At 44.5% G+C, this 27192-nt stretch overlaps 1 protein-coding gene and 1 pseudogene across 1 annotated transcript; one reads left to right on the forward strand and one right to left on the reverse strand.

Moving 5' to 3' along the window:
- Nucleotides 1-3390: 3390 nt before the first annotated feature.
- LOC136304155 (inhibitor of nuclear factor kappa-B kinase subunit beta-like) lies at nucleotides 3391-21624 on the forward strand (annotated as a pseudogene).
- A 420-nt stretch (nucleotides 21625-22044) lies between these two features.
- On the reverse strand, nucleotides 22045-24343 carry LOC136304156 (voltage-dependent anion-selective channel protein 3-like). Its single transcript, XM_066207793.1, has 4 exons — nucleotides 24315-24343; nucleotides 23682-23832; nucleotides 22732-22789; nucleotides 22045-22484 (listed from the first exon to the last, which is right to left on the reverse strand). The coding sequence occupies exons 1-4, from the start codon at nucleotides 24341-24343 to the stop codon at nucleotides 22393-22395; spliced, it is 330 nt and encodes a 109-aa protein (XP_066063890.1). The 3' UTR covers nucleotides 22045-22392.
- Nucleotides 24344-27192: the final 2849 nt, after the last annotated feature.

Raw genomic sequence — 27192 nt, forward strand, 5'->3', positions numbered from 1 at the left:
GGCACCTAGCGCTGTTCCCAGCCTGCCTGCAGCGTTGAACCGCTGACTGCACTTGGCGCAGAGAACAGGCGCTTTCTCGCTTCCCAGGCTAAGAGAAGCACTTTCCGTGCTGCAGAAGCTTCTCTGTTTGTGGAGAGAACCAGTCCACCAGGCCATTGCTATTCCAATTTAAACATTCAGTTCCACTCTCTGCCGTGCTCCAGATACCCCTATATGTTACTCCAGTGTCTTTGTAGCATTTAACTTCAGTATCTGAAAACAAGGTAAGATCTGAAAATCTAAGGACAGCATACCAATTCTTTTCCCTGACAGTTTCCCCAGTCTCTGCTCTGTTTAAACTTGGCTCTCAAATGTCTTGTCTAGTAAGTCAGTGAAAATGCCCTGTCAGGCAGTCTGTAAGTGTATATGAAGGTCTTCAGTTACAAAATTTAGAGTTTTATTAAGAGACACCTAGAACAACCAAGATGTGCTTAAAAGTTCTTTGTAGTATTAGCTTTAGAATAAAAAAACACAACTTACTAGAGAGCCTAGCCTACAGCAGGAGCTTCTGGGTATCTCATCCTTGTGTACTGCACAGCTAACCCCAATAGCATTGTTCACAGCAGTTGATGTGGTATACTCACCTATTTCACACTGCTTCCCTGAGAAACCTTGGTGGCACTGGCAGATGAAGAGCTGTGGGGAATAATATGCCTGTGAACACTGGCCCCCATTGTAGCCTTTATTTCTGGTGCAGGCTGTGGAATAAGCAAAAGCCAGGAAATACTGTTAGATTTCACAGAAGCAAGAAGCTGGAAATGTATACACACCTTTCATTTTCCTGTCAGTCTCTTAGCCTGTTCTGTTTTTCCCTACCCACCTGTTATTGCCATGTGCTTACAGCCTTTTTGTGTAGCGCTTCAATTTTTTTCTCTGTTTCATTCTCTTCACATATTGTGTCAGACTTTCTCAGCTCCATGCCCACTCCCACTTAGTCCCGCCCATGACGGTGTATACTGGTATTTTCTTTTCTATCCTCTTCTATTTGCAGACAAATTTTCTGTGCAGTAACTCTGGCCCTGACAGTGGATGATTAGATGGACAAGCTCTCACCATTTCCTTTTTCTTTGTCATACTTACCTCTGACAGGCACAGTGTGGCAGTGACTCCGACCACTGTCACACCCACAGTATTCGATTCTGCTCCCTGAAAGCCTCAGCCAGGTCCCCCTGTATTGGTAAATTTCTGCAGATGAATTATCTGTGCAAATGGCTGTAATCGGAGAAAGGAAATCCTCTTTTAGTTCAGGGAAAAGACCTGGCTGAGCAAAAGGACTCCCTTCTATTTCCAGGAGAAAAGCATCTGTGATGGGAGCATCTGTCTAATGGGTTGCCCTTTTTCCTTCTCCGACCACAACGGTCCCATCTCTCTCGCTGCTGTGCTGCCAAATGTACTGTTCCACTATTGACTCGTCTCTCTTTCTTTCAAGAAGAGCAGAGGGAGGGGAAAACTTTGTTGTGGATGGTATTAATGCGCTGGTATTTTGCCTTCTGAATCTCTCATCCACATAACCATGACAAAAAGCTGTCAGGCTCTGTTTCTTCAGCATGATTTGCTTTCCCCTCCCATGTTCATAATGCTCCAGCTAACATGGTTTTAGTTAGCCTGGCTTACCTCTAGATCTGGCTCCTCGTTTGAAACGCATGTGTAAGCCCTGCAAGCAAAGAAGGTTAATTCTGTGAGTAACTGCTCTCTTAAAAAAGATGAGAGAACAAGTACCTTCAAAGAGTCAGTCCTTTTCTTAAGGGCATGTAAATCGGGAAGCTCTGAGGAATTGTCTGCCCTCTTGTCAGACAGTACAGTGAAAAGTGCCTCTAGTACCTCAGTATGGGTTCCTAAGAATTGTAAATCATTTTGTTCCACAGATTACCAGGTGATTGCTTGTCATCTGAGTGAGGTGAATTTGGGATATGCTGTACTCACATTGTGTGTGAAGTCATTATGTGTTCTTGGGGCGTTGCAAATGCTAACTAAAGCTTGCCAGCTTTCTGCTATTTGAAGGAGGTTCAAGCAAATAATTTCCAAGGTAGGTACAGTCAACAAGCAGTTACTTTTGCTCACTGACATGCAGTTTCCCCATGAGACTTTGTAGCTTGATTATCTTTAAGAGATATGTCTCTTGCAGCCAGTTAAATGAAATATTTTGGATAAAGTTTAATGGAGGAAACCAATTTAGAAAGCTTCTTTGATTAGGCCACAAGAGAAAGAAGATAAGAAGGAGGAAAGGTGGGATAGCAATTTTTTGAGAAAGGGAGTAAACGTTCTGGAATTGTGTAGCATTTACTCAAGCTGTGTGTGGTGTGAGGCTTAAAGTGAGGGGACAAGGGAACCACTGACGTGCAGTTTTAAGTGAGAATAGTGATGAAGATGATGACCATAGAAAACGGAAGGCTGGTTACAATGGAGTTCTTATTAACAGTGAAAGGGGACAGTGAACAGATACACCAAGAATACCCGGAGAAGACTTGTTTACTTGCAAGTCTTGAAATGAAAACGAGCCAGGATAACACATAACACATCCACAATGATAGACTACTTTGTAACATTTTTCTTCCTCTGATTTGTAGTGAGCTAAGCAGATTCTCATTCTGTCTGATGCAGACAGTTGCAGCCAATGGCAAAGAAATGCTGCTGAAAATACAGGAAGATGGCAAGAGAATTATTTGATGAATTAGCCTCTTACCTGGCACTGGGCAGTCATGATTGCTCCTACCAGCACAAGGAGACATGGCAGCTTGCCTTCCATTCGGAGTGTTTTTCACATCAGCTCTAAAGATCAAATTATCTGTAGAGACAAAAAATAGGATGTTGAACAAAGGAAGTTTACAGCGTGAATGCAGTTCAAGGTGTAACTTTAAATGAAAGTTTTAAATGATGAGAATTCTTTTTATACATTTTTTCAACCCATCACTTCTCAGCTGTCTGGTCTAACTGTCCTGGTCTTCCTAGGGAAACTGCCAGGCTGGATCCAGATGTGCTTTTACTTGATAAACTTAGAAACTTGTAAGCTAAAGCACACTCATTTACATCTGGAGGAAACTGAGAGAGTGCTTCCTGGGGAATAATACAGAAGTAAATTCCAAGTACTTTTTCCCTAAATTGTAGGATGCCAAGAGTAGTACCATGTGCACTATTAGAGAGATGGGCTTATCTGATGATGCAGTGTAATGGTGATTTAAATGTGTTAATTGAGATTCTGATTACTGACACCTACTTAAGAGATCTCTTGCAGAGGGTCTGCTGAAGGGTCAATTTGTGTTAACAGTGGTTTAAGAGGATCTGCATTTCTTGTAGACTGCTACTTTAGGTGAGAGTGAAGATTCTCTCTTGTGTAGAGAATGTGTAGGCAAAATGACTTTGCTTGATGATAGGTGAGGACTTATTTTCAATATTTCTACCGATCCTTCCCAACTAAGCCTTTAGTTTTTACTAGTATCATACGCTTTTGCTAAAAAGGCAGAGTTGTGGCAATGGTCTGGCAGGCTAGCTTTTTTCTGATAGTCTCATTTATTTGTTGCAGCATCTTTCTCTATGTCACTTCTATGCAGTCACAACTATACATTATTCTCTCTAATCTCTTCAGCAGCTTTACACTTCAAAGCCCTCTTCAATCCACCAAGAAGAGTTTCTGCTTTCTCCAAATCGATTTTCATAGTCTGACTCGTCTATCAGTACTCTTGGGAGAGAACCTTCATTGATCCCTAGTGGAAGATTGTAAGGTGTAATGTAGGTGTGGTGGACCCTGCCTGCTTTGAACAAGTCCTGCACCACAAGTCCATTTTCTCTCTTCCTTTTAAAATATAATACCTCCTATACAAACCAAGAGCTGGGAGCAAGATAAAGTAGCAGGCACAAGATACAGGCAAGAAGATAGATTTTAATTTCCAGTCTCTAGGATTGCCCTGAAGTTCCAAATACTTGAAATAATATTCAGGCAGCATTGCCCACACTATCACCTTTTTATCATCTATGTTATATGCAGAAAGCTAACTCAATTATTTGAAAAAACTACTACTTCCAGAAATCATGAGCTCAGACTCTGTTTATATAAAGCCAAAGAAGGCAGCTGGATAACAGCTGGTGAAACTAGAGTATGATAGATGAGTCATAAATTTGGATTCAGGGCTAATATGGAGAGAGACTCTGGGTTTTTAGTAGTTTTGTCATTGGGGCTTGTTTGTTTGTCTGTTTGTTTGTTTGTTTTAAAATTTGTTCAAAGCAAAAGGTATAAATAGTCCAGTTTCTGAAGCAGAACCAGAAGAACAGCAGGATAATTTAGGATGTGACTTCTCATTATTAGGCTGCAAAAAGAAGGGACTTAAGTTGCAAGTCAGACTGAAAAGATTCACAAGAACATCTTCTGAGAACCTTAATTACTCCATGCTTTATCTTTAGGTCACATCTTGACGATAAAATCCTTAAAATTCGGAGCATCTCTCAGTGACTTGTATTGGTCCATAGATTTCACAGTGCACTTTTTATATACTTTCAAGTCATCTTTCACCTCTTACGAAACACTGTATAGTGAGCCTTTTTAAAAAAAAGTGGTACAAGCGATTCCCAAATAGACATTAACTTCAATTGCATCTGAACTAAATCAGCAGCGTTCCCAAAGTCGAAGTGAATGATCTGAACCGCTGTCCAGTCGGTTGGTTTCTGCTGTAACCCTGTGTTATAGTATCCTTACTCCCCGCAGCTGTGGCTCATTATTACAGCTATGCAGGCTTGTGTTCTGAATCCCACAGTGGCAATATTTTAACTTGCTAATTGTTGGTATCACTGGTGATCTTTGTTGTTATCTGCAGAGAAGGCTTGAAGTTCTTAAAACTGTTAGAAACAAGATTCCGGTAGCTAAGACGCTTTCGAAGAAAGCTTTGTTCAGTGAAACTACTTAGATCTGAGTTGAGCTGCCTGGTTAGAATTTCTTCCTGGGAAGCTCGGTAAAGAACTGTTGAGATCTTATTTCTGAGGTATCTGCTAAGATGCCCCCAAAACAAGGCAACACCAGTGATTTTTTTTTTTTTTTTCCCCTGGCCTAACTGATATCTTGGAAGAAATCTTAGCTACCTGAAACCAGCAGGAATCTGCAGACCATTTTCAGGGGGTAGTTGAATGTCTTTTTATTTTTTCTTTGCCTGGAGTCGCCGCTTTGCCTGACTTAACGTCTGTGCTGCCGCAGTCCCTTGGGGTGTTGGATTAACATTTTCGGCTGCAGCAGTCTCATTGCAGTTTGGGTCTTTTCTGGACGGTAGCAACAGACTCCCTTGCACTCCTGTGCAGGGCTCGTTGCTGTACCTTCTAGACAGATCTGTAATGCATACATGTTGAAGAAACACACTGTCTTCCGTATGAAGTGCCAGGAGTTAAAATGAGTCCGTGAAAGATGGAAACCTTTAGAATTCACTAACTCAGTTTCTCAAAGCATTTGTGACCATGTTGGGCTTTGCGTGGTGACCACGAGCACATGAAAGTGTATAGCAGTTTCAGAACATCGTGTATACTTGCCTAATTTTTGTTCTACAGACTGAACCAGCCCAATGTGGTGGCTGCCCGCGATGTCCCTGAAGGGATGCAGAAGCTCGCACCAAATGACTTGCCATTGTTGGCCATGGAGTACTGCCAAGGTGGAGACCTCCGCAAGGTGGGGTCCCTAGGATGGTAACCTAGGAATGGATCACCTTCTGATCTGATCCTAGGTTTTCTACTGAAGTTTTCCCTTCAAACCTTTGCTTTCATACCCTGATGTTTCCTATTTCTAGTCATGGCATCAACAAGTGTTGGTGGCTTGGTCCTTGGTATTATGTTCAGCTTTTAAAGACTTAAGTGCTTTGTATTTTTTTAGGTGCAAGTGACACTGTGAGGAGTTTGCACACAGAGAATGAGGGCAAGTGTAGGGGACGTGCGACAGTATTTGAGTATGGCCAAGACCATTGTGGGGTAGGTGCATCTGTAGGCTGTACCCTTCCTGAAAGTGATGAACTCTTGTCTGTCATAGGAAGAGATAACACATGGTAGTTCTAATCCTAAGGCTTTTCTGACCTTTGCTATAATCTGCCCATAGCTAAAACACAGACCTTAGGCCTCAGATTGGAGTTGATACTGTCAGGCAAAGAGGGATGGAACAAATAGGATGAAAACGGGATGACAGTGACTTCTTTCATCTTCTTTCCCATGCAATTAAACCAAGGCACAAAGCTGTAATTGCTGCTACCGCAGGTCACAGTCCATAGAGTTTTGTGCTTCTGGAGAATTTAATTGCTGTTGCTGAAACTTCTTGCATCCCTGAGAATTTGTGGAACTCTGGAGTTCATTCGGGATAGAGAAGGGAAAGACTACATTCTGTGTTCCTTACTTGCAGTACCTGAACCAGCTGGAGAATTGCTGTGGCTTGAGGGAAGAAGCTATTCTTATCTTGTTATCTGACATTGGTAAGTGGTGGCAGTACCTTCAGTTGTCTGAACTATGGAAACCCTTTTAGTCCTGAGTCCACTCTCCAAATATACAGTAGTGACCTTAGTGACTCCATTTCAGATTGACCTTTTATGATCTTGATCATCTCCCAAAAGTGTTGGGAGTCTGGGGAGGTTCTTGCCTCCTGGAAGCTAGCCAGCATTACTACAGTTTACATGAAGGATGTGAGGGAACATCCAGAGAGAGAACTCAATTTGTGTCCAGAGTTCTATGGTGCTGACTTTACCCCTGACACTCAGTGTTTCATTGTATGTTTGATTGTACAAGGTCTGATGTGAAAGCCATGCTTATTACTAGATAGAATAGATGAATCCTTACTGAGCTCATGCTGGGTACTGTTACTTAGCTCTAACAGCTGGCTTTTTCTGTCTCAGCTTCTGCTCTCAGATACCTTCATGAGAACAGGATCATTGTCTTGGTTTAGGAAGACAGGTATCTGCTAGGTAAAATTACAATCAGAGGCTCTTTGGCAAAGATTTGGGAAATAGGAATAGCAGTTCTTTACTAGTATGTAATACAAAGCAAACAAACACAAAAAAAACCTCCCCCCCCACCAAACAACTACAGCATTAATGACAAACGACAACAGTACCAAGAACCTTGAGGGCTTTGTTTCACAAAACCCAGGGCAGTTTGGTTTCGGTGTCCCTGCAGGATCCTCAGAGCACCAAGCTGGAACAGTGGAAAAGTCCCGGGCTGGTAGCTGGGATGGCAGGGTGTCCCGGCAGGCAGGGGCAGGATGTCCCGGCAGCGCAGGGGGTGCAGGGTCACGCTGCAGCAAGAGGAGCAGCGCCGAAGAAGCTCGAAGGCGAGGCAGAAAAGCGGCCCAGCCTCCGCAAGTGGCAGAGAAAAACTCAGGATTCAGGTCGAACCGGTGATAGTAGATTTCCCAGGACTGGATCCCTTTGGCCACAGTGAAACTCCTCCAGCCAGCAACAGCCGTTCTCCGCTCGGCGTGCTTTGCGGCGGCTGAGCTCCTCCAGGAGCGGCAGACACGCGTCTCCCCGAACGCCGGAAAAAGAAAAGCACGCCGCTGCCTCAAGCTTTGTCTTTTACCTGCGTTATCTCCCCCTTCCACCTTTTGTCCACCTCTTTGTTTCAGTTAAGTACTCTCAAGTATCCAACACTTGATCTCCTTGGTAACTTGTGGGGAAAAAATTCTTTAGAGGAAAAAAAAAGGAACAAACTTAACCCCCAACATTATCCACCTCGAATTTTTTTCTTATACTAACATATTACATTGAGTTTTAACTGTTAAAAATACATATATATATATGCAAATATGGATGCAGCCACATTGTCATGGGTAGTTCACCCCAAAACAAGGTCCCCTTGAGGTATGCATCGGGTCTCTCCATCCTTTTGCATCACCCACCAGGTGCAACCTGGTCCCTGAGCGAAGACAACCCCACGGATGGGATTGTCTTTGCTGGAGGCAGGATTAATCCAAACAGTTTTTCCCAGCATACCTCTCATGTGTACCACTGGAACCTTATCTCTGTCTGTCTTTTGCAAGGGCTCAGATTGGGCAGGACCTGCTCGGTTGGTGGAACCTCGAGTGTTCACCAACCAGGTGGCCTTTGCTAAATTAGTATCCCAATTCTTAAAGGTTCCCCCACCCAGTGCTTTCAAGGTAGTTTTAAGCAGGCCATTGCACCGTTCAACTTTCCCGGCCGCTGGTGCATGATAAGGAATATGGTACACTCACTCAATGCTATGTTCTCTAGCCCAGGTGCTTATAAGACTATTCTTGAAATGAGTCCCATTGTCCGACTCGATTCTCTCAGGGGTGCCATGTCTCCACAGGACTTGTTTTTCCAGGCCCAGGATGGTGTTCCGGGCAGTAGCATGAGGCACAGGGTAGGTCTCCAACCATCCAGTGGTGGCTTCCACTATGGTTAGCACATAACGCTTGCCCTGGCGGGTTTGGGGAAGGGTGATGTAGTCAATCTGCCAGGCTTCCCCATATTTATATTTGGACCACCGCCCACCATACCATAAGTGCTTCACCCGCTTGGCTTGCTTGATTGCAGCACATGTCTCACAGTCATGGATAACCTGAGAAATACTGTCCATGGTTAAATCCACCCCTCGGTCTCGGGCCCACTTATAGGTGGCATCTCTGCCCTGGTGACCCGAGGCATCATGGGCCCATCGGGCTAGGAACAACTCTCCCTTGTGTTGCCAATCTAAATCTATCTTTGACACTTCTATCTTGGCAGCCTGATCTACCTGCTTGTTGTTTTGGTGTTCCTCATTAGCCCGACTCTTGGGAACATGGGCATCTACATGGCGGACTTTCACAGGCAGCTTCTCTAAACGAGTGGCAACGTCCTTCCATTCATCAGCAGCCCAGATTGGTTTTCCTCTACGCTGCCAGTTGGCCTTTTTCCACCTTTCCAGCCAGCCCCACAGAGCATTGGCTACCATCCACGAATCAGTGTAGAGGTAGAGCTTTGGCCACTTCTCTCTTTCAGCAATGTCAAGGGCTAATTGAACAGCTTTGAGTTCAGCAAGCTGACTTGATCCCCCTTCTCCTTCAGTGGCTTCTGCAACCTGTCGTGTGGGGCTCCATACGGCTGCTTTCCACTTACGGTTCATTCCCACGATGCGACAGGAACCGTCAGTGAAGGGAGCGTAGTGTGTTTCTTCTGCTGGCAGTTGGTTGTACGGAGGAGCTTCTTCAGCCCGTGTCACTTGTTCCTGCTCCTCTTCGTCCGTGAGACCGAAGTTTTCTCCTTCCGGCCAGTTTGTAATTATCTCCAAAATCCCAGGGCGATTTGGGTTTCCAATACGGGCACGCTGTGTGATGAGGGCAGTCCATTTGCTCCATGTGGCATCGGTGGCATGGTGCATGGAGGGAGCCTTTCCTTTAAACATCCACCCCAGCACTGGTAGTCGGGGTGCCAAGAGGAGTTGTGCTTCTGTGCCAATCACTTCTGAGGCGGCTTGAACTCCTTCATAGGCGGCCAAGATCTCCTTCTCTGTGGGAGTGTAGTTGGCTTCAGATCCTCTGTAACTTCGACTCCAGAATCCCAGTGGTCGGCCTCGGGTCTCCCCTGGCACCTTCTGCCAAAGGCTCCAGGACAAACCGTTGTTCCCGGCTGGAGAATAAAGCACATTCTTCACATCTGGTCCCGTCCTGACTGGGCCAAGGGCTACTGCATGAGCAATCTCCTGCTTGATCTGGGCAAAGGCGTGTTGCTGTTCAGGGCCCCAGTGGAAATTGTTTTTCTTGCGGGTAACCAGGTAGAGAGGGCTCACGATCTGACTGTACTCAGGAATGTGCATCCTCCAAAAACCTATGGCTCCTAGGAAAGCTTGTGTTTCCTTTTTGCTGGTCGGTGGAGACATTGCTGTGATCTTATCAATGACCTCAGTGGGGATCTGCCGCCGTCCATCTTGCCACTTTACTCCCAGGAACTGGATCTCTCTGGCAGGTCCCTTGACTTTGCTCTTCTTGATAGCAAACCCGGCTTTCAGCAAAATCTGGATGATCCTCTCTCCTTTCTCGAACACTTCAGCTGCAGTCTTTCCCCACACAATGATGTCACCGATGTACTGTAGATGTTCCGGAGCCTCACCCTTCTCCAGTGCAGCCTGGATCAGCCCATGGCAGATGGTGGGGCTGTGTTTCCACCCCTGGGGCAGCCGGTTCCAGGTGTACTGCACGCCCCTCCAGGTGAAAGCAAACTGAGGCCTGCATTCTGCAGCCAGAGGAATGGAGAAAAATGCATTGGCAATGTCAATAGTGGCATACCACCTCGCTGCCTTGGACTCCAGCTCGTACTGAAGTTCCAGCATGTCCGGCACAGCAGCGCTCAGCGGTGGAGTCACTTCATTCAATGCACGATAGTCCACAGTCAGTCTCCATTCTCCATCAGACTTGCGCACAGGCCAGATGGGGCTGTTGAAGGGTGAGTGGGTTTTGCTGACCACCCCTTGGCTCTCCAGCTCACGGATCATCTTGTGGATGGGGATCACGGCGTCCCGATTTGTCCGATACTGCCGACGGTGCACTGTCGAGGTGGCAACAGGTACTTGTTGTTCTTCTACCTTCAGGAGTCCCACTGCAGATGGGTTCTCTGATAGTCCCGGCAAGGTGTTCAACTGCTTAATGTTCTCTGTCTCCACAGCAGCTATTCCAAAAGCCCATCTGAGTCCTTTAGGGTCTTTATAATATCCATTCCTGAGGAAGTCTATGCCCAGAATACATGGAGCCTCTGGGCCGGTCACAATCGGAAGTTTCTGCCACTCCTTCCCGGTCAGGCTCACCTCGGCTTCAACCAGAGTCAATTCCTGTGATCCCCCCGTCACCCCGGCAATGGAAATCGGTTCTGCCCCCACATGTCCTGATGGCATTAGAGTACACTGCGACCCAGTATCTACTAAAGCTTCATATTTTTGTGGCTCTGATGTGCCAGGCCATCGAATCCACACAGTCCAAAAAACCCGATTTTCCCGTGCCTCTTCCTGGCTAGAGGCAGGGCCCCTCTAGCACTGGTTATTATTCCCTTCTTGGACGTACATGGTAGAGGTTCCTTCTAGGGAATCTGACACAGCATTCCCACCTCCGTAATACCTGGCAGCTTGCTCATGGGAGGCTGAGGCTACCTTCATTCTAGTGGAACTCCCTCTGTTAGCGTTTCTCTCCTTGAGCTCACGTACCCGTGCTGCCAGGACAGAAGTAGGTTTCCCATGCCACGCTCCCATGTCCTCCCCATGGTCCCGCAGATAAAACCACAGGTCAGCTCGAGGGGTGTACCCTCTCTCTCTCGCTGGGGGATGTTGGGCTCTGATTCTGGGGCCTGTGACTCGTACCGGTGCTACATGGGAACTGTTCCTTCTCATCTCCTCTCTCATTTCCCTCATCTCCTCTTTGAGTTCCTTCACCACCGCAGAGACATGAGCCTGCATTGGGCCACTGATCATACTTTCATAATTTCCGGGCTTGTTGGCAACAGAACCCACTGTCTCTCGGTTATCCTCGGCATTAATTGTTGCGATGAATGTGGCGTATTGGGATGGTCCATGAGTTGCCAGATTCCACAACATGTGCCCTGTGCCTTTAACCTTGTCGGGGTCATTATCATGCTGTCCGGTCCTCCCAAAAAGTACTTCCAATACTGCCACTTCTCTCAACTGTTGGATTCCTTCCTCAAGGGTCTTCCATCGCATTCTATTGTTGTGCTCTTGCATTCTGTCTCTGTGGACAAATCTCTCTCCCACACTCATTAGAAGTCGTTCCCAAAGGGGAAGGGGCCTTTGCTCTCTTACAAATACCTGATTTATACCTGAGTCCTGGGTCAAGGGTCCCAAATTCCTTGCTTCAGCACTATCCAGTTGCACACCTGTACCCATAAGGTCCCAGACTCGAAGTAGCCAGGCTGTATAAGCCTCACGTCCTCGTCGTGCAATATCTTTTTGCAGATTACGTAGACTTTCATATGTCAGGGACTCAGTGATGATCTCAACCTGTGGCTCTTCTGTGGGCTGTGAGGACCCTCCTTTCTTACCCTTAATATCAGGATCTGACGATTTCACTTTACACTTCCTTGTTTCCACAGGGGCGACTGCTGCTGGCTGTGGCTGCCCTTGTGGTTCAGCTGGAACCTGGACAGTTGTAACATCTGTGGGTTCCACTGCTGCACCATCAGTCTCTGCCTTCTCGGGGCAGGGGGAGGGTTTTTCATGAGCTGGGGAAATGTACTCTTTCAACATTTGGCCTATCTCTTTTACCAGAACCTCAACCCAATCCGGGTGGGTCCTTTCTGAGGCAGGCTGTGGGGCAGAGTCAGGCTCTGGGGTATCATCCCTATTCTGTGGGGTAGGTATCAGGGTGGTTATCCAGGTCAATCTTCCCTTATCTCTGAATGCTAAACAGAATACGCATATTAGCAGCACCAGCCATTGTATGGTATCATTAGCATTCAGAGAGGATTTAAACCCTTCAAAAACTGGTGGGGCAGACCCAAAGAGATGGGTAAAGGGTTGGGAAAAAGAAACTTCCCCCGGTGTCATTTCCTCACAGTAGGTACCATTGTTAAAGTAACTCCAAAAACACACAGTTAGTGTACGATAGCCCTGAATCCATGTGCCTGCCTTCCAGAGGAAATTAAAAATCCATGAGTTCTTCACCTTATTAAGCCATAAAATAAACTGGATGACAGTCACAGTAGCCTTAGTTATAGGGCCCATGTTTAGATAAGGGCCTGCAAATGGAAGGAATACAGCCACAACCACATGCCACCCAAACCAGGCTAAGTTAGACCACATGATGCAGCCTAATGAGGTTTTTATATCCAACGCACACAAAAGAAAGTACTAGGTTAGTTAAGAACTGCTATTTCTCTTCCCTTTTCTTTTCTCAGTGCCCTCAAGCCTCACGTTGGGCGCCAAAATTTGTCTTGGTTTAGGAAGACAGGTATCTGCTAGGTAAAATTACAATCAGAGGCTCTTTGGCAAAGATTTGGGAAATTGGAATAGCAGTTCTTTACTAGTATGTAATACAAAGCAAACAAACACAAAAAAAACCTCCCCCCCCACCAAACAACTACAGCATTAATGACAAACGACAACAGTACCAAGAACCTTGAGGGCTTTGTTTCACAAAACCCAGGGCAGTTTGGTTTCGGTGTCCCTGCAGGATCCTCAGAGCACCAAGCTGGAACAGTGGAAAAGTCCCGGGCTGGTAGCTGGGATGGCAGGGTGTCCCGGCAGGCAGGGGCAGGATGTCCCGGCAGCGCAGGGGGTGCAGGGTCACGCTGCAGCAAGAGGAGCAGCGCCGAAGAAGCTCGAAGGCGAGGCAGAAAAGCGGCCCAGCCTCCGCAAGTGGCAGAGAAAAACTCAGGATTCAGGTCGAACCGGTGATAGTAGATTTCCCAGGACTGGATCCCTTTGGCCACAGTGAAACTCCTCCAGCCAGCAACAGCCGTTCTCCGCTCGGCGTGCTTTGCGGCGGCTGAGCTCCTCCAGGAGCGGCAGACGCGTCTCCCCGAACGCCGGAAGCAGAAAAGCACGCCGCTGCCTCAAGCTTTGTCTTTTACCTGCGTTATCTCCCCCTTCCACCTTTTGTCCACCTCTTTGTTTCAGTTAAGTACTCTCAAGTATCCAACACTTGATCTCCTTGGTAACTTGTGGGGAAAAAATTCTTTAGAGAAAGAAGGAACAAACCTAACCCCCAACAATCATCCATAGAGACTTGAAGCCAGAGAACATTGTGCTGCAGCAAGGAGAGCAAAGGGTAAGCAGGAAGCAGTCGTCTCTACCTGCACAGACAAGTAAACTTACAAGGAACCTGCATGTGCTTCATGCAGTTACATGGTCCCTCTGCAAGAGCACTCAGCCCAGGATAACACCTGTCTCAGGTCACTGTCACATAGTATTCTGTGTGCAGCTGAGGTGAGACATTGTATTAGACGTCTGTTAACACCTGACATTTTGACTTTCAACTATTAAGGAAAGAAGCAGACTGTCCTGATTGACCAAAGATCGGAAGGAGCTAGAGGCGTAACTGCTAAGTGTGCTCCAACACCTTCAAATTCATTGTGGTTTTAGAAATCTACAGTAGCCTCCCATTTCTGCTTCTATCTCTTCACTGGCACCTTTCCTGCATAGCTTTGAAGAGCCAAACCTTTTCTTTCTGCTGTATGATGTGCTTTTAACAGGACTTCAGTCTGGCATTCTTATTCTCTGTTGTGTGTTTCAGTTAATACACAAAATCATTGACCTTGGTTATGCTAAGGAGTTGGATCAGGGGAGCCTGTGCACATCCTTTCTTGGGACTCTGCAGTACTTGGTAAGAAAGGAATTCAGCTAGAAGAGCAGCTACTGCTTTCTAGAGGGATAGAATTAACTGTTACCAAGCTTTGGGCTGGGATTAGGTACTTGCACGGTATGGGATGCGTTTGTGGTACTGAAGCTAGCAAAGGTGACTGCTTTTTTGCTGACACTGGGTTTTGCTGAGACTGGGGTTTGTGCTACCTGCATCTGTTATAAATAAGCAGGAGTGCCAGTAACCTATGCTACTCACTCCAGGAGGGTCTTAAAGCACGTGAGAGGCAGTGTTCAGTAATGTCTTTCATTATTTGTACAAATGTTAATGAGATGTTAAGGGACGGAGAAAGCTAAGAGCTTTCTGGCCAAAGCCATCTGGCTTTGTCTCATGCGTGTAAACTGTATCAGGCTCCAGAGCTGCTGGAACAGCAGAAGTATAGGGTGACAGTGGATTCCTGGAGCTTTGGCATGCTTGCCTTTGAGTGCATTGCAGGCTTCCAACCATTCCTACCCAATTGGCAGCCAGTGCAATGGTGAGTGAACCGTGGCTGGGTGGTAAGTGGGCATGATGTGACTTTCCTGTTTACAGGAAGCAGAAGTGTGGTCCCTTGATTCTGAGGATAATATCCCTATGTTTCTTGCTCTTTTGGAAAGTGACCCCTTTCACAGGGGCTTGACTCACCTGAGCAAGTTCAGCATTCCTGATCCTTGCTCTATGGGATAAGGGCTGACTCCCGCAGGGCAGGTAACAGAAACCAAAGTGGCATCTGTATTATATGTCAAGAGTAGCTTTCAAGAGCCTACTAGCATGCAGGCTGGGAAAGGCGGGCAATTTTTTCACCATTGTACTCGCTTACATTAGGCATACAAAAGTGCATCAGAAGAGTGAGCTGGATATTGTTTCAGAAGACTTATCCGGAGAAGTCAAGTTTTCTAGCAGTTTGCCCTGCCCCAACAATCTAAACAGGTGAGTACTAGAAATTGCTGTGCTGAGATAAACTGATTCTTCTGCAAAAGGACCAAGTTTGTGTTATATGCCTTACTGTGTTAATCTGTGAATACATTGAGTGCGTGACACAGGCAGTACTACTGTCGCGTGTCAGACTTGTGTAGTCTTGGTTTCTGCCTTCTAAACGCTGCATTTGTGATGGGGAGAGGTGGAGTGCTGGAGGGAGAAGGAGGGGGGCAGTTTTGTCAGTCCTCCCACACAGAACAGGCCGTATCGTTACTGCAAATGCACTTTTACCTTTTCTGATCTCCTGGTTTTTGTTGCTCAGTGTTTTGTCTGGGAGGCTGGAGAAATGGCCGCAACTCATGTTAATGTGGCACCCACGTCAGAGAGGTACAGATCCTACCTATGGACCCAATGGGTGTTTCAAAGCATTGGATGACATTTTGAACTTGAAGGTAAGCAATATGTCTGTATTAGCCTAAAAAGTTTTCCAGAGAGCAGTTTCCTGAGCCTCTGAATCCTAGACTTCGGAGGAAGAGTGAGGCAGAAACTCATAGAACTGTCTCCTGACCGTTAGTGACAGGTGCTTTCCTCTTGCGTCTTTGAGGACAAATACTCCCTGAGCTTGTTGGGAGTAGCGAATAGCTTCTGTGCATGCTTGGTTCCATATTCTGAGAGAGGATTCTACAGGTATTTAACTGCCATGTGGCCTCTTTTCCACTTGATGGAGGACAAGAACTTTGCCATAATGTTAGGAAGTAGCTGTAAAGTGACTTCTTGATTCTGCCAAGTGCTTTGAACAGTTTCTTGGTGGTCATTTTTTCGGTCCCTCAATCTCTGCTCTAAGATGACCAATGTATCTTCAGCCTTTCTCATGCCATGCTACTCTTCTGGTAGTTGCTTCACGTTTTGAACATGGTTACGGGAACTGTGCACACCTACCCTGTGACAGAGGAAGAGACTCTGCAGAGTGTGAAGGCCAGGATTCAGTCAGATACAGGAATTCCAGAACAGGACCAGGAACTAGTGCAGGAAGCAGGACTTGAATTGTTTTCTCAGAAGTTGGTCACTAAACATACAGCTGATGGCAAGGTGAGTCTCGGTATTTCCTTTCTTGAGTTTGAGTGAATCAGAAGTCACTGCACTCGCTTTGGGATCAGAGCACTCCCTGCTGTTGTGGCATGCTTTTGTCATGGTAACCTCACAGACCTAACAGCCACTGTAGCGTAGGCAGCCTGTTGCCTTTGGTGCTCTGTGTTTGGTTGAGGAGGACTCTTCTGTTTGTGGTGTTGCCAAGGCTTGCTCTTCCCAAGAAAACCTGGTTGGGTCTTTTGTCTTCTGCAGGTGAATGATACTGCAGCAGCAGACACAGACCTTCTCTTCCTCTTTGATAACAAGAAAGTTTCCTGAGGCTCAGGTGGCCTTGCGTCCTCATCCAGAAAGTGTTGACTGCATCCGTAAGGACTCCTCTGGCATGAATATGAAGGGCGGGGCGGGGTCAGTGTTGAGAGGGGCGTCTGTGTTTTGTGGTCTGTATCGTGCGCAAAGAGTAGAGGGAGCTTTTGCGTATTGGGACTGAAGAAGCAGTAAAATGGACTGTCATTCATTCAGTTTATCAGAATAACTAAAAAAGGGAGGTGTTTGATTTTGACATGCTAGGGGAGCTGCACAGGGGTTATCCAGCTCTAGGCTTTGCAGGCAGTAACATGCCCCTCAAAGGAGCAATGTTTTGGTCTGTTTTGTGATAACACAGTATTCCTGCTTCACGCTGATATGTCCATTTCCCTTTCTCCCACCTCCTTTGTTTTCAGTTCAGGATCCAAAGAAGAATCTCCACTTTTTCCAGTTGCGCAAAGTGTGGGGTCAGATCTGGCGGACGATGCGGATGCTGAAAGAGGACTGTAATCGGCTTCAGCAGGGGCAGCGAGCAGCCATGTACGGTGGCCGTTTCTCCACAATACTTATCTCTGTCTTTGTGCACTGGTGGAAGGGAAGACAGAAATGGGACCCTGTAGGAATGGGGAAGCCCGTGATTGGAGCTGTATGCAATTCATGAAAAGTGGAGAGTTAGCCCTTTGGCACAACTGCATTTGTCCTCACCGCTGTCTCAAGTATCTGTTTTGGATGTAAATGAAAGCCTGGTGGATTTCTACTTTCAGAGGCTAATAGGACCTTCTTGTCCTTGCAGGATGAACCTGTTGCGTTACAATAGTACCCTCTGGAAGACGAAGAATTCTATGGCCTCCCTTTCTCAGCAGCTGAAAGCAAAGCTGGACTTCTTTAAAACAAGCATCCAAATTGACCTGGAAAAGTATAAAGAGCAGATTGAGTTTGGAATTAGTGAGTATAGAATCTGGCAAACAGGTCTTTTCATGACTCTTATCCTCACAAAAACACCTGCCTCCTTCTCTGTGAACCTGAGAAAGCCAGTCACTCTTCTTTGATTCCTGTAGCTTCTGAGAAGCTGCTGTTTGCCTGGAAAGAGATGGAGCAAGCTGTGGAACTTTGTGGGCGGGTATGTTTCTAAATCTAACTGCTAGTCATAAAGAGGTTTGTTTTTGTTATCTCTCCCCTCCTCCCCCTTTAGCTTCATTGTCCCTGCCTTAAATAGAAGCCCCTTGTATCTGCACTGATGTCAGATTTCACATTGCCTCGGTTTGTGTGGCACAATTTTTGTCCATTATTAGTACTACATGAAGCTCGTTCTGTTGTAAGGCTTAGGGGGAAACGGGAGATCTTGGTGAAGCCCCAGAAACGTCTTGGAATTTCCTTGAATTGAAACGACTCGTTTGTCTTTGGCCAAGGCTGCTGTTTGCATCTTGTTGGTTTGTTTAGAAATAAGAATGAGAAAGGAAGAACCAGTGTGAGTGTGAGTGGTAGTGTCTCTAGGTATGAGACTGTTGTGTTGCTTCTGTTCTACCCTGCTTTCAGGAAGATGATGTGGAGCAGGTAGTGAAGAGGATGATGGCCCTGCAGACAGACATCGTGGACCTGCAGAGAAGCCCGCTAGGTCGTAAACAAGGAGGAACACTGGAGGATTTGTGAGTTGAACTACCTTGAGCTTCAGATGCAGGAGTGTTTCTGGCTAAGCTTACTCACTAGAGGACAGTGAAAGGGCTGTTTCTTCCACCCAAATTGTGGGGGACTGGGAGCACTTTAACACTAAAGATGTTTTTTGGCTCATCTGTCATTGTTCTGAAATGGCAGACAGGTATAGAAAAGATTTGAGTTCTCAAACTATTTGTTCCATGTTTTGGTTCTTTGGAAATCCTTTCCTTTCCTGCTTTTTTCTTCTAGAGAAGAACAAGCCAGAGAGCTGTACCGAAGACTCAGAGAGAAGCCAAGAGGTAAAAGACGCTTTAGCTCAAGGTCAGCTTGCTTTGTGTGTAACTTTGGAGATGTAGTAAGGATCATTGAGAAAACCATCTGACTTCTAGGCCTGCCCAGACACTAGCAGCACATGGGCTGTCCTGGATTGCCTTTTCTCGAGAGGGAAGTCAGGGAGTCAGTTCCACACTAGGCCAGCCTTCCTTTCTTGGTGCTTTGTGAGCTGTTCTCGAAACTCCTCTGGAGCTCTTCTCAGAGCAGGCTGTTGCCACAAGCAACAACCAACCTTTCTGGGTAGAAAGGATGAAAGACACGACTGTTCCTTTGATCCAGTCCCAACTCTCCTTTTCAAGTTCTTTAAATTTTGAAGAAGGTGGCTAAAATTCAGTGTAATTCATCCCACTCAAACTTGCATATCCTGAACTTTGGCTGTTTCAGGATTAAAGCAGTAGTGGAAATGAGCCGCTAAGAATCTTCTCACTCTGTCCTATAAACCGACCTTTCTGTGTAATATTGGCTCTCATTCCAGATCAGAGGACAGGCGGTGACAGCCAGGAAATAGTACGACTGCTTCTACAGGCAATCCAGACCTTTGAAAAAGAAGTTTGAGTCATTTATGCTCAGCTCAGGTGAGCTTTGTACATTTTATTCAGAGTTGAGAGAAGGTATTTTCTCTTCCAGCAAGAGAAGGTTTAAAACTCATTGCATATGGCTCTTGAGATCTTGCAGTGTTAACAGAAAATAATTAACTTCAGAACTGTTCTCCTACTGCAGTGGCCCATGTGTGATCTGATTAGTTTTTATTTTTGTAATAGTAAAACTGTAGTTTGCAAACAGAAGGCATTGGAATTGTTCCCCAGAGTGGAGAAAGTGATGAATCTGATGAGTGAAGATGAGGAAACAGTTGTTAGGCTTCAGGAGAAACGACAGAAAGAACTGTGGAACTTGCTGAAAATTGCTTGTGTAAGTAAAATAAGAACTCCCCTTTAACCTGAGAATATGGTTTGTAGCACAGGCTACTGAAACAATAGTAAATTGAGTGTATCCTATGGTTCTTTTCTTTCTTTTGAATCAGTATGAAAGCCAAGTTCCAGGTTGTCTCATATTCCCGGCTGCTGAAAACTAGTGGGAACAATTGCACTCTGAATATTCTGTGTTTTCTTCAGAGTAAAGTGCGTGGTCCTGTTACTGGCAGTCCAGAGAGCATGAACACATCCCGTCTTGGTAGCTCAGGTCAACTGCTGCTGCAAGTCCCTTCTGGAACATTCAATTTATCAGAATCTGTAAGAAAAAGGTGAGGCAAAGCCTGGAGTTCTTTGGCTGCTAATGCCACCACTACAAAGCTAGTCTTCCTGCTTTGTGAAATAATGGCCCACAGGGTTTCTCATATTTTACACTTTGTGTTCAGCTTGCATTGTCAGCAGCCTTAGTTTACTTGGTAGTTAAGACTTGCTGGGGCTTTCAGATCTTCCATATGAAAATTTGGTATCATGTATGGCTTCACTTCCCCCAGCCTCAGTAACAAAAGTGTTTTTTTGGTTTTCTTCCTTTAATCTGAGATGGTTGGGCTCACTTGGAAGTACACTGCCAGCAAGAACTGTTGAAGTATTGTCATGTAAGGTCACAGTAGCTGAGCTGTGTCATTGAGACTGCTGCATGCGTAGTTCCGGCTTGCTTAAATGAACTGGGTTACCACTTGGAATGAAAGACCTTGGTTTGTTTCTTTGCCTGTTGCCCCATCCTTAAGTTTATAGGCTTCTCAGCTTTTCCTCTAGCAACAGTGGTTCCACCTAATAAGAGCCCAATTCCATCTTGGAATACATTTCCTTTCCCCCATTTAGTAAATCAGGGGCTGCCACCAACTTTTCAAGTTGCAGTATGAATTACAAGCCTATGACCTGACTAACTTCAGTGTTCTGCAGCGTATCTGCCAGAAGTATTTCTTGATGACAGAGGCAGCATCTCTTTAAACTGCCACAGAAATTAATAGTGTAATAATTGCCCCTTTCAGTGAGGAGCTGCTGCTGGAATCTCGGGAACTTTGTAGCCAACTAGAAAATGTGATGCATGACACAATGAAGGATCAAGAGCAGAGTTTCTTGGTAATGTATTCACTCTTCTGTAAATGGACTAAGGAAGTGCCTGGCTTTGAAGTTCTGAATGTGCAACTTTGCCACCACTAACACAGCTAAATGAAATCTGCATTTTACTCATGGCCAAGGGGGAGAGTAGGAGATGCACAGAGATAGGAAGCACCGGTTCCCTCATAATCTGCCGCCTCACTTACTCTGCTTGCCAAAACTGGGAGCCACATGCTGGGAACTTGCTGCGCTAAACAGTAAAGGATGGGGCAAAGCACTTGGCTGTTGTACAAAACTACTGCAAAACTGCACACAAATTTGGGATGAGCGGGTGTCAGGGATCCTTAATTTAACAATGCAGAATATTGAAGAGAGAGTAAAATACTGGAGAGTGCAAATAGGTTGTTTCCTTGACAGCAGTCATGTGGCTCATCATGAAATTGACCAACTTGTTCCCAGTTAATGTTTTATAACTCTTAACACACTTTACCTTTATTTTAGAAAAAGCTCAACTGTAGCCTGGTGTTGAATTTCATTTATTCTTTCGGCTCTAGACTGGAGCTGGCTGCAGCTTCAGGTAGAAGAAACAAACAATCCAGAACAAACCCAGATGTAGAATCACTCTGGTTGCCTCTGAAGCCATGCTGCTTTGGGAAGCCAACTGTGAAAAGCTGCTGCCTCTGAGAAGGGAATATCAACTGCCTTCTACTGTCACCAGCTGCTTATGTGAATCATATGGCTTAGCTTTTAGTATCCACTTCTCAGACACTTTTTCACAAAGATACATTAGGGAATGCCTGTTCTAACTGCTTGGAGAATGTTCTTAATTGTGCCTTAAGACAGCAGATCTCTGTCCTGATACGTCTTCCCTTGGGCATCGCCTGTGGCTGTTTTGCTGCATTTTGGGCTTTCTAATGAACAATGGACAAGGTATACCCAGTCACTGGTAGATGTCACCTTCCTAATGAACTGTGAACTTAATTGCCTAACTTTGCTGATTTGCACTTTTTTTCTTTAAGTGTAATGGTAGTACTTACCTAATACTTGTTTCCTGTATGGGAACAAAATTATCTAAAACATGTAAACTTTTGGTTTGCTCTTGTTGATGCGCTCAATAACACTATAATGGAAAAAGCTGCTTTCACTGTGCAGGTCTCTAAAACATGAGAGGTGTAAGAATGTTAGCCTGGAAACCAAAGAAGGAAATCTTCAGTGTACAGGTATCGTGTAACAAAGCATTTGCAGATTATCTATTAACCATGCTTAAAGTTGCATGAAAAGATGAAAAAAAGACCAAAAAAGCCAGCTGGATGGAACCTTGGTGTGAGTCAACACACACCAACCTTGTGTTCTGACTGTGACCAATTTATTTCATTCTGTTCTAACCCCAAATTTCCACTACAACACAGAGACCTTCTTTTATAAAAGGCTGTGAAGTATAGGACATGCAAAATGCAATACAATAATGGGGAGAGGTTGGATTTTCTTTTGGTTTTTTTGGAACAGATTTAAAATACAGGAAACTGAAATGTGGCACAAACATCACAACTTCCATGCATGCCTTCAAGTGTCTTCCTTTGTTGTGCTGGCACACTCTGGACTTCAGCATTGGGTTAAAGTCATTCTTGGGCAGAGTAGAAAGTTCACACTTCTTCAAATTTCCGAGTAATATTAAGGCTGAAATGCACCGGGTACACTTTTCCTTCATCTTCCAGAGCACCACCAGTTGTTTTACTTAAAGCTGTGTTAGGCTTCCAGCTCAAATCCCAGCTCAATTTTGTGACCTCCAGCACTGAAATTCTTGCCATCAATCAAGCCTGAGAGGGTCAGCTTTACACCTACAAAAGCAAGTCACGAGAACCATCATGCACTGACATCCCAGTACAGTGCTCTTCCTCAGGTCCTTGACCTCACTAATGTGGCTTAGTTGCCACAGGAACTTGCATCCATAGACATCCTTTAGTTCTCTGAGTCTGCGTAGACTTCTAGCTCCTTTGTTCATCTAGTCTGTTCTTAAGATGACAGTGAATTAAACCGCAGTGTAGTACTTAACACCATTTGCTGCTACCAGTGAGAACTGCGTACCAGGTCGAAGGGCATGAGTGTAACCAATTCCAATGAGGCTGGCATTGTTCACTTTAGCCTATAGGAAAAAAAAAATCACAGTATTTATAAACTGTGTAAGTATTCATACAGAAGTATCCCAGTCCCCTGAGAAGGTGGCCTATGCATTAACACTCTTGAGCTACTTGGAGACCAACCTCTCTTAGAAGCATGTTCCAATCTTTTCCTTTTCTCAGGAGTTTTCAGCTTAAGCAAATGGTGCAAATTCTGCCTTCAGAGAATGCCATGCTGTTTTTCATTGCCTCCTCTATTATGTCTTTATATCTTTTAAAGAGCTACTTACTGCAGTCCCTCAGAGCCTGTCTTGTTCACATCACTCAGGAGTGATTTTCTTTTTTCTTCTAATGAGCAAGAAATACATGAATATGCAATCCCCTTTTTGCATTACTAAGTTTTGAGCTCTTAACAACAGTATTTCTCATTTTCAATTTTGGTTCAGTGGTCCTGGAACTAATTGTTGTTTTGAAACATAAATGCTTGCTACGTCAGTTCTTGGTCTTAAAACACACACGTCAGCTAACTTTCAACGGTTAACTTGCTGTTAGGAGAAGGCTGTAAGCTCAGGTAAACTTCCACCATTGTAATTATAATATGGTTTTACATTATGGATTTAAGAATTCAAAGGACACTTTCATTGTCTTTTAAAAGACATTTTTCAGCACAGTAGCATGCTATTCCAAGCACACTAGTCAGACTATTTCACTATGGACAAAATTATATTTAAGATTTCTTTTCCTCCGTAAGTTCACAAGTACGATGTGTGAGGTCCCAATTTAAGTTTGAACCACAACAGAAGCCACAGTTCGCAATCTACCATACTTCCTCAGTAACTAGTTCAGGCAACTGCTACATTACAAATTTTCAGTATTTAGGGGAGCTTGAAATACTCATTTCTGTAACAAAATTCTTACCACAACAGAAGTCTTCTCATCCATTTGGTACTTTCCAGCAATACCAAAACGTGTGTTGTTACTGCCAGCAGTCCATGCAAGATTGACTGATGTCTCAACCTTATTAGTAACCTTCTGATAAACAGACCCACCAAACTCAGTGCCACCATTCCTGTTTGTAATAGATGCAAGTGTGTCAGGCCTTGCTTTGTTTAGTAACTCTTTAGTTTAACCCTTCCCCACAATGATTTGACATTATCTCCTAAAATGAACCAAGAGATCCAATACTTCCCTGAACCCAGGCTCACTACTTCCTAGCTGGAGCTGGCAGACTCCTGCTCCTATTTTTTTTTGCACAAAACATGTTTTGCTTGCAGAACGGAACAAGACTTGCCAGAGACCTACAGTTTAAGGTTCTGACAAAAAAAACCAAGCCAAGCAAACCAAAACCAAAACCAACCCACCCAGATAACCTGGTTGCTTGTCTCAAGTAAGCCAGTGTGCAGTAACACATAAAGGAGACTTCAGTTATGAGAATAAGACTGAAAACAATGTTGTTGAGTTATAATCATTTAAATACACCATCTTCAGAGCGTCTCAGGCCACCTGAATGCCAAGATTAGGGCTACGCAGCGATGACAGCTGGAAACAAACACAATGCCACGCATGCCTTTCTCCTTCATCTTGGGCATTTCTGAGGGAGAAAGTTTCTGTGTGGAGAGTGTGATTGATAACTGGCTAGCTGCAAAAGGTCACGTAGACATGAGGGAGCTTTGCTGAGCACACAGGCACTCTCATGAGAACCAGCAAGGCGGTAAGGTTCGCATGTCCTTGAGCACAGCTGGGATACGATAACAAGACCTTGTAGCTGAAAGATATGAGGGAGAAGCACGGTAAAACAAAAACTTACTCAAACTGTGTAACCACAAAGAAATGTAGAAAGAGGCGTAGCTGACTTTTAGTCTGAGCACCAATCCGGAGCTTAACTTTTGAAATATGCATGAGCTTATTAGTGTTATTATAAAAGCATTGTATGAATTATCAATAAACGAGATTTGCCGATCACTCATATTGAGTGAACATTTCTCCCGCCGCGGATTTCCCACAAGAACAGACTTTCCAGTTCTTAAAATCTTCTTAGTAGGAGGTGTGATGGTGCACTTTGACTAAATTGTGGCAAATTCTGTCTCCTAATAGCTGGCATCTTCAGATTCTGCTGGCGGTGTTGTGAATGTCTTTTCAAGAGTTGAGAAGGAAAGTATCTTTTAAGGATTCTGATCTTCCAGTGTGATGCGTAGATACCAGTCAACATGTAGACTGATGACAGGCACAGACAGTATTCTTGGCAATTGCTTAGAAAATAAACAAAACATCAGGCAGTAGAATAATCCTGTCAACAAGGAGGATAACAGTAACTTTTCCAAGGGACAAATGTCAATGTCACTTTCAGTTACATTGCAGGAAAAAATGGTAAAAGAAATGGGTGTGACTCAGAGTTCCCACAGCCAAGAGGATATGTGAGTACCAGTTTGGCTGAAATGACTGTTGCTTGTCATTCCCCAGTGACAGTTTGGGGAAGTCATCACAGGCTCTTTTAATTGATGAATACTGATGTGTATAAGTCAGGTGTCGGTATATGTATTTTCACATCCTTGTTTTTGCTTTTTCCATTGTGCAGCAGGTAATCTCAGAACAGCAGTGGCTGTGCTGAAGCAATATAAATAGTAATCTCTGATTTTTTCCAATGATGTTTGATTGCCAGGTGATATCCTCAACAAAGTTGGTCAGACCCTCTCCGTCCTACTCCCTGTAGCTTCTGAGTACTGAGATTGTAGAAGGCCTTACTGAAGCTGACAGAAGTAATTTTCATTGCCTTCAGTGACTTTTCAATTGGGCTGAAAGTGCTGGTTGGTCTCAAAAATACTTTGTGAGCTTTGATCTAATGAGTGGAGACCAGTGGTAAATCAAAATGGAAGGAAGAGCTTTGTGGGCAAAATGCAGTACAGGTTAATTTGCTTTTTCAAATTCTAACTTATTTAAATTTTACATCAGAAGTTGTGGAGGTCTAAATCCCTACTACCACCTTAAGGTATCTCTGCCTCATCATTGCTTAAGACACTGACTGAATGCACATAGTTTAATTTAAAGTTGATTGCATTTAACAACAGAGTTTTTTAAAGCCTTTAGTCATGTAATAATGGTAGATAGCGCTTCATTTAGTCAAGAATGACCCGATACAGTTATCTATCATTTACATTAGCAATGTTGAACCGACAGTAAATTCAATTAATTCTTCAATTTTATGCTCTTAATATTTAAAAACCTAAATCCACTTTAAAATCAATTTGCAGTATTTTGAGGATGGGATTCTTAATGTTAAGCTCCTGTTAAATCCGCATTTTCTCTACTCTAAGGTTGCTTTGAATTTTTTTGTCATGTTTTTGTGGAATGTTGGTCTTAAGCAGTTTTTGTGGGTTTGTCTGTGACTTAAGGAGCTCTCTATTGGATACTGATCTATGCAGTTGAAATAGAACACTGGAAAAACATGGTTTATAACAAGTGTTCTCTTAGCAGACCAGGAGGTTGGGTTGATATTTCTTCTTCTTCCATCCAGGAACACCCATGACTGTGGGCTATAATTTATAACAACAGTGTTGCTTTGACCGGTTTTGGTTACTGTGGGCTTGTTTTCAGGAATGATGAGTATGTAGTTATCCCATCTTGAAAGAAATACATAGCACATGTGTTTATTTGGATTAATTAGTATGGTTTTATATCACAGTTGGTAGAAAGCTGGAAGAAAAGCCCAAGAATAAAGGAATAAAGGAGGCAAACCAAATAACTGAGGGTTGTGACTGTGGTTAAAGTCCCTTATGAATTCTGAGTGCTCCAGCAGCAGTTTTCTGTGAGTCACTCTTTGAAGCTGCCTTATCATTTTGTTATATATATTCCGATATATGTCAGTCCTGTCAGACCCTAGAGAGAACACTTGCAGTGAGTAGTTTCAGGTCTGAGTGCCACAAGCAGGCTGCTGAGAAAGCTGGCCCAGCCTTTTTTTTTCTTGGTGTTTCTGATGGTTTGAGCTGCAAGTTCACTCAGTTGAGCTGCTCTGTGCTCCAGCTCTGTTTCTTTAGTGATGCTGCAATACTTGCTGCACGGCAACTCAATTGGAAAACAAAGAAATCAATGATACAGACAGAAGATCTGTTCCCAAAGCAGGGTGAAATTCTGGTGGAAGGGCTTCTGCTGCTTGAATTTTAAACACTGTGCTGTTAAACCTCTCACATCATCTGTGGGTTAGTGGTTGTATCACCTGGGATAGTCCATCCAGGCCCTGTTGATGCAAACGTGCTTTTCACTGGTGCTGCTCCCTATTTTGGAGAATATCTGAAAATAAGGTGTGAGCAAGTACTGAAAATTTCAATTTTTGCTCCTATTTACCCACTTGCCTGCTGTTTTAATTTTGAAATAGGGTGTCAGATAGAATCTGTCTAATGGCAGTGGTGTAAAAAGCATGCCTTCAGTTCCAAAC

Source organism: Chamaea fasciata, unplaced genomic scaffold (genome assembly GCF_029207755.1).
Source record: "Chamaea fasciata isolate MVZ Bird 193981 ecotype frontalis unplaced genomic scaffold, bChaFas1.0.hap1 SCAF_54, whole genome shotgun sequence".
NCBI classification, from domain to species: domain Eukaryota; kingdom Metazoa; phylum Chordata; class Aves; order Passeriformes; family Sylviidae; genus Chamaea; species Chamaea fasciata.